Raw genomic sequence first — 4455 nt, forward strand, 5'->3', positions numbered from 1 at the left:
TTTCTCTCAAAAAATCTAGATGTGGAGACTGTCCGGAAGCTCAAGATAATTCTTAATGATTGATTCTATCTCATTTCCAGAGATTGACAGCATGCTAGTAAAGAGAGAATGTACTGAAAAGCTAAGAAATAGTGACGCGTAGGGACCTGAGCCTATTTAACTCTCTTTAATGTCCCTTAAACACATTGCTATCTCAGTAACAGCTGTTCACAAGCTAAACACCTCAAAGAAAGGAGAAGGTGGAGGCCTCAAAGTCAAACAGCTTTCAACAGTATCTCTGACCCTGATTCCCTGGAGGAAGCAGCTGCTCAGCTGAACCCACAGGGGAGGGATGTGTTTAGGAACATATATGCACTGTTTCCATTGAAGGTTCTGTGCACAGAAGTCACATTCAGGGTCCCCAGTCTCCACACTGGGCACACTTTTCTCAGTGATAAAATTAGTCTCCAAGGACCACAGAGAAGGTTGGATCCTGATTAGCACAAAGCCTTCAGGTAGAATGGGGGAAGGGCCACACCTGGGAGAGGAGATGAACCAGGAAGAGCAAGGAATCACCGGACTGAGGGCCAGCCTCCAAGTCATGTCTCCCTGATCGGATGAAAGTGATCAACACCTAGCATTTTGCCAGAATCAAAAGTAAATTATTTCTGAGTGACAAAAATTATTCCAGAGTCTAAAATCATCTCTAACATTTTTAGGGAAATTATGTCTGTTAATCTATGTTCACGTTAAGTGTATACGCTACAGCCTCACTTGCATATATTATCAAGGGGAAAAATACTCAGTTTGAGAGAAGGTAATCAACACAGGTGGAATAAAATAGACATCGAGACAGAGCCAAAGGATCTGTAGCTATGAGGGACATTACTTTTGTATGCTTATCATATAAAGTGATAAGATGTGGAATAGTTTCATGGAGCCACAGACTTTTAAAAATGACCAAGAAGAATTAGGGACCTGCATCAACAAGAGACTTGACTGACATCTTCCAGTGCTTGGTTGCTTTGGGTCCAGTCGGTGGTAGATACTCTGCAAAATGTTGGCATCACACCAGGTTATAATTGCATCATGCCCACATCCTTAGGTTTAGCTACATCCTAAGGATATTTCAGTCACTGTTCAGGTTACATATACTTAAAACTATATAAAATTTTACATGGAACTACATATAGGTTTAAAAAAAAAAACCTACCTGAATAAGGCATGTTCATTTTTTTTCCTTCATAACTACTCTCCCGTATTTGCATTCACGCTAAGTTCCCCTCTTTCCCAGTTCCTCCTGGGGCTGCTGTGCTGACTCCATCCCCTCCCTCTGGTCTGGGGTCATGGAAGGAGGCATCTCCATCTCCTGCAAGGCCATCTCATCTCATCCATAGTAATGGACACACCTGCCCTCCCTCCTTCCAGAACAAACCACACACTCTCCTCACCCACTGACATAAGGGGTCCTCCAGGCTGCTGGGGTCCCATCCTAGCTCAGTGGCCATGGGTCTGGGAGGGATTTCACGCTCACATTCACCAGTGTGGAGACTGGGGACCCTGAACGTGACTTCTGTGCACAGAGCCTTCAATGGGAACTGTACTTGTACGTTCCTAAACACACCCCTCCCCTGTGGACTCAGCTGAGCAGCTGCTGCCTCCAGGGAATCAGGGTCAGAGCAGCTGCTCCTCTCAGGACAAGCTGGGGGAGGAGGAAATGATGGGGAGCCTGGAAGGAGGTGGGAATGGCCTCAGGTCCCGAGCCCTGGAGTCTCTGTCATGAGCTCCCCAGGGTCTGGACCGCTGGTTGAGATGCTCACAGGCAGCTCCATGCTGACTCTTCCTTGGCTCTCAGCATCACTGACCCTGCAGGACCGGCCAGCTGCCCTCCAGCCCCAGGAGCACAGGCCTGTCCCACCGTGACTTCACACTAGACTCAAAGACATTTGTTCATAGACAGGGTCGGGGCCCCAGGGAGGGACTGGTGTAGTTCTGAGAAAACTCTTTCCCTCAGTCTCTCTGGTGGAAATTCCAAGTCTGGAGCATCTTAATCATCCTGATGTATATTCTCTTAAAATCTGGAAATTATCCTCATATTAGAAACAAATACCATGATGAAATTTAAACTTCATGTGGGTATCATGTAGTCACAGCTTCTAAGTTTGTTAACTAAATCTGCTTCTGAATTTCCTGGCTTTGAATCATGCTCATGCCTTCTATGTGCTCCACCCATCTCAGCTCCTGCTTCTGTCCTAGACTACCATGACCTCAGGTTTCCCTGAAGGTAGACATCTTTTCCCCTAACTCTCAGAATGCCCGTGTCCTTGGTTGGAGTAGTTAGTGGTTTTCAAAGTGTAAGAGAGACATCTGTAGAGTGTGACATAGTTTATATTTTTATCCAGATAGTGATATATGTCAACCTTCATGTGTTGTATACTTAATATATCTGCCCGTTCTTCCTGTATGTTTTTTAATATCACAGTTAAATTGAAAAAGAACAAATCTAGAGCTGAAAGCATATATTTTGAAAAGAACAAAAATCAGCACATATTCAGGGAAGCTCAGCATTCTTAAGTAGAAGTGTAATATGATGTACAGATGTGAGAGCTGGATTGTAAAGAAGGCTTAGCGCCAAGGAACTGATGCTTTTGAACTGTGGTTCTGGAAGAGACTCTTAAGAGTCCCTTAGACAGCAAGAAGATGTAACCAGATCAATGCTAAAGGAAATCAACCTGAATATTCATTGGAAGGACTCATGATGAAGCTACAATACGTTTGCCACCTGACTGGAAGAGCTGACTCATTGGAAAAGATCTTGATGCTGGGAAAGATTGCCTGGGGCAAGAGGAAAAGGTGGCAACAGATGGTTGGATGGTATCATTGGCTCAATGACATGAGTTTGAGCAAACTCTGGGAGATAGTGAAGGACAGGGAAGCCCAGCTTGCTGCAGTTCATATGATTGCAAATAGTCAGACACCATTTAGCAACTGAACTACAAGAACATGAATTCAAAAGTTCTAAGAAACTAGAGAAGAGGGAGGGTAAACGCAAAGACACATTTAACTGTGCCATTTACTCTTAAAAATTGTGAATTGCATCCATATCGAGATTGAAGGTCTTTCTTCCACACAGAGACACTTTTTCTCCCTTTGCTCTCATGAGTCTCCCATCCCTTTTGGGCTCTGTCCATGCTACTCTCCCCACCAGGGGATTTGCATGTGGTTCCCCAGGGATGACCTTCCCTTGCAAGTCTGAGATAAAAGCTCAGCTCTGGTCTTGCTCTGACTTATCAGGACTCCTCAGTTCACACTTCTGAACATGAGGTTCCCTGCTCAGTTCCTGGGTCTCCTCCTGCTCTGGGTCCCAGGTAAGGACGGAGGGGGATGAGAAGGAGGATGGGGGGTGAGCTCTAGGGGCAGCACTGCTCTCCATGTGTCTTTGCCCCCATGTTAGATGCACACCTCACCCTCTGTTAAGGGCATGCGATATTCAGCAATATGAGAATGAGGATAAATACAGAGGAAACAAGCAGGTGTGCTCTGGCAAACCCTGTGAGATACAACATGTGGGCAAGTGTGCATGACTCCTAGAAATCTCTTTTTACATTGTGAATCTAGGGTTATTTTGAAACTAGAAATTTTGGATATTAATCAGAATTAAAAAGAAAGAATAATTTAGCCTGAAGTAAACTGGGATATTCTGAAAATAACTTTTCAATTTTGTCTGAAATCTTGTACTTTTCTCTAATTCTTTTAGGATCCAACGGGGCTATTGTTCTGACCCAGACTCCACGCTCCCTGTCTGTCATCCCTGGAGAGACGGCCTCCATCTCCTGCAGAGCAAGTCAGAGCGTTCAAAATAGATATGGAGACAATTTTTTGCACTGGTATGTGCAGAAGCCCAGCCAGTCTCCGCAGCTCCTGATCTATGCAGCTTCTAACCGTGCCTCTGGAGTCTCAGACAGGTTCACTGGCAGTGGGTCAGGGACAGATTTTACCCTCAAAATCAGCAGGGTGGAGGCTGAGGATGCTGGAGTTTATTATTGCCAGCAAAGTAAAGAAACTCCTCCCACAGTGATTCAGCCCCGCACATAAACCCCCCTCTCCTGGTGGCCCAGCTGCTCACATGAGTTGACTGTGTGGTGAGCAGGTAGGCAGAGTCTCTGAGTCTGTGTAGGAGGAAGATGCTGGAGAACCAGGGGAACAGAATGTGTCTGAGGGCTCAGGAAGGTGATGAAGTGTCTTTGCTCAACTTCAGACAACACAGGTTAAGGCCATGTGGGTTCTTGAGTGACAGCACCAGCAGGACAATGGAGGGTCTAAGTGCCCTCTGAGACTACAGACCTGAGGAGGGAGAGGTGAGTGAGAGGTCATCCTACTTCCCCCTCATGTACAGTGACGTGTAGAATCAATACAGTTAGAATATCAAAGAGACAATGAGGCAGATTTGCAGCAGAATAGGTGGTGGGATTTTTA

At 45.5% G+C, this 4455-nt stretch overlaps 1 gene segment (V, D, J or C); it reads left to right on the top strand.

The window, feature by feature from the left end:
- On the top strand, window positions 3299–4074 carry LOC108637082. The segment is given in 2 exon segments: window positions 3299–3347; window positions 3737–4074. Coding segments are annotated over 2 exon segments (387 nt in total).

The sequence above is a fragment of the Capra hircus genome, chromosome 11 (genome assembly GCF_001704415.2).
Source record: "Capra hircus breed San Clemente chromosome 11, ASM170441v1, whole genome shotgun sequence".
In the NCBI taxonomy this organism is placed as follows: Eukaryota; Metazoa; Chordata; class Mammalia; order Artiodactyla; family Bovidae; genus Capra; species Capra hircus.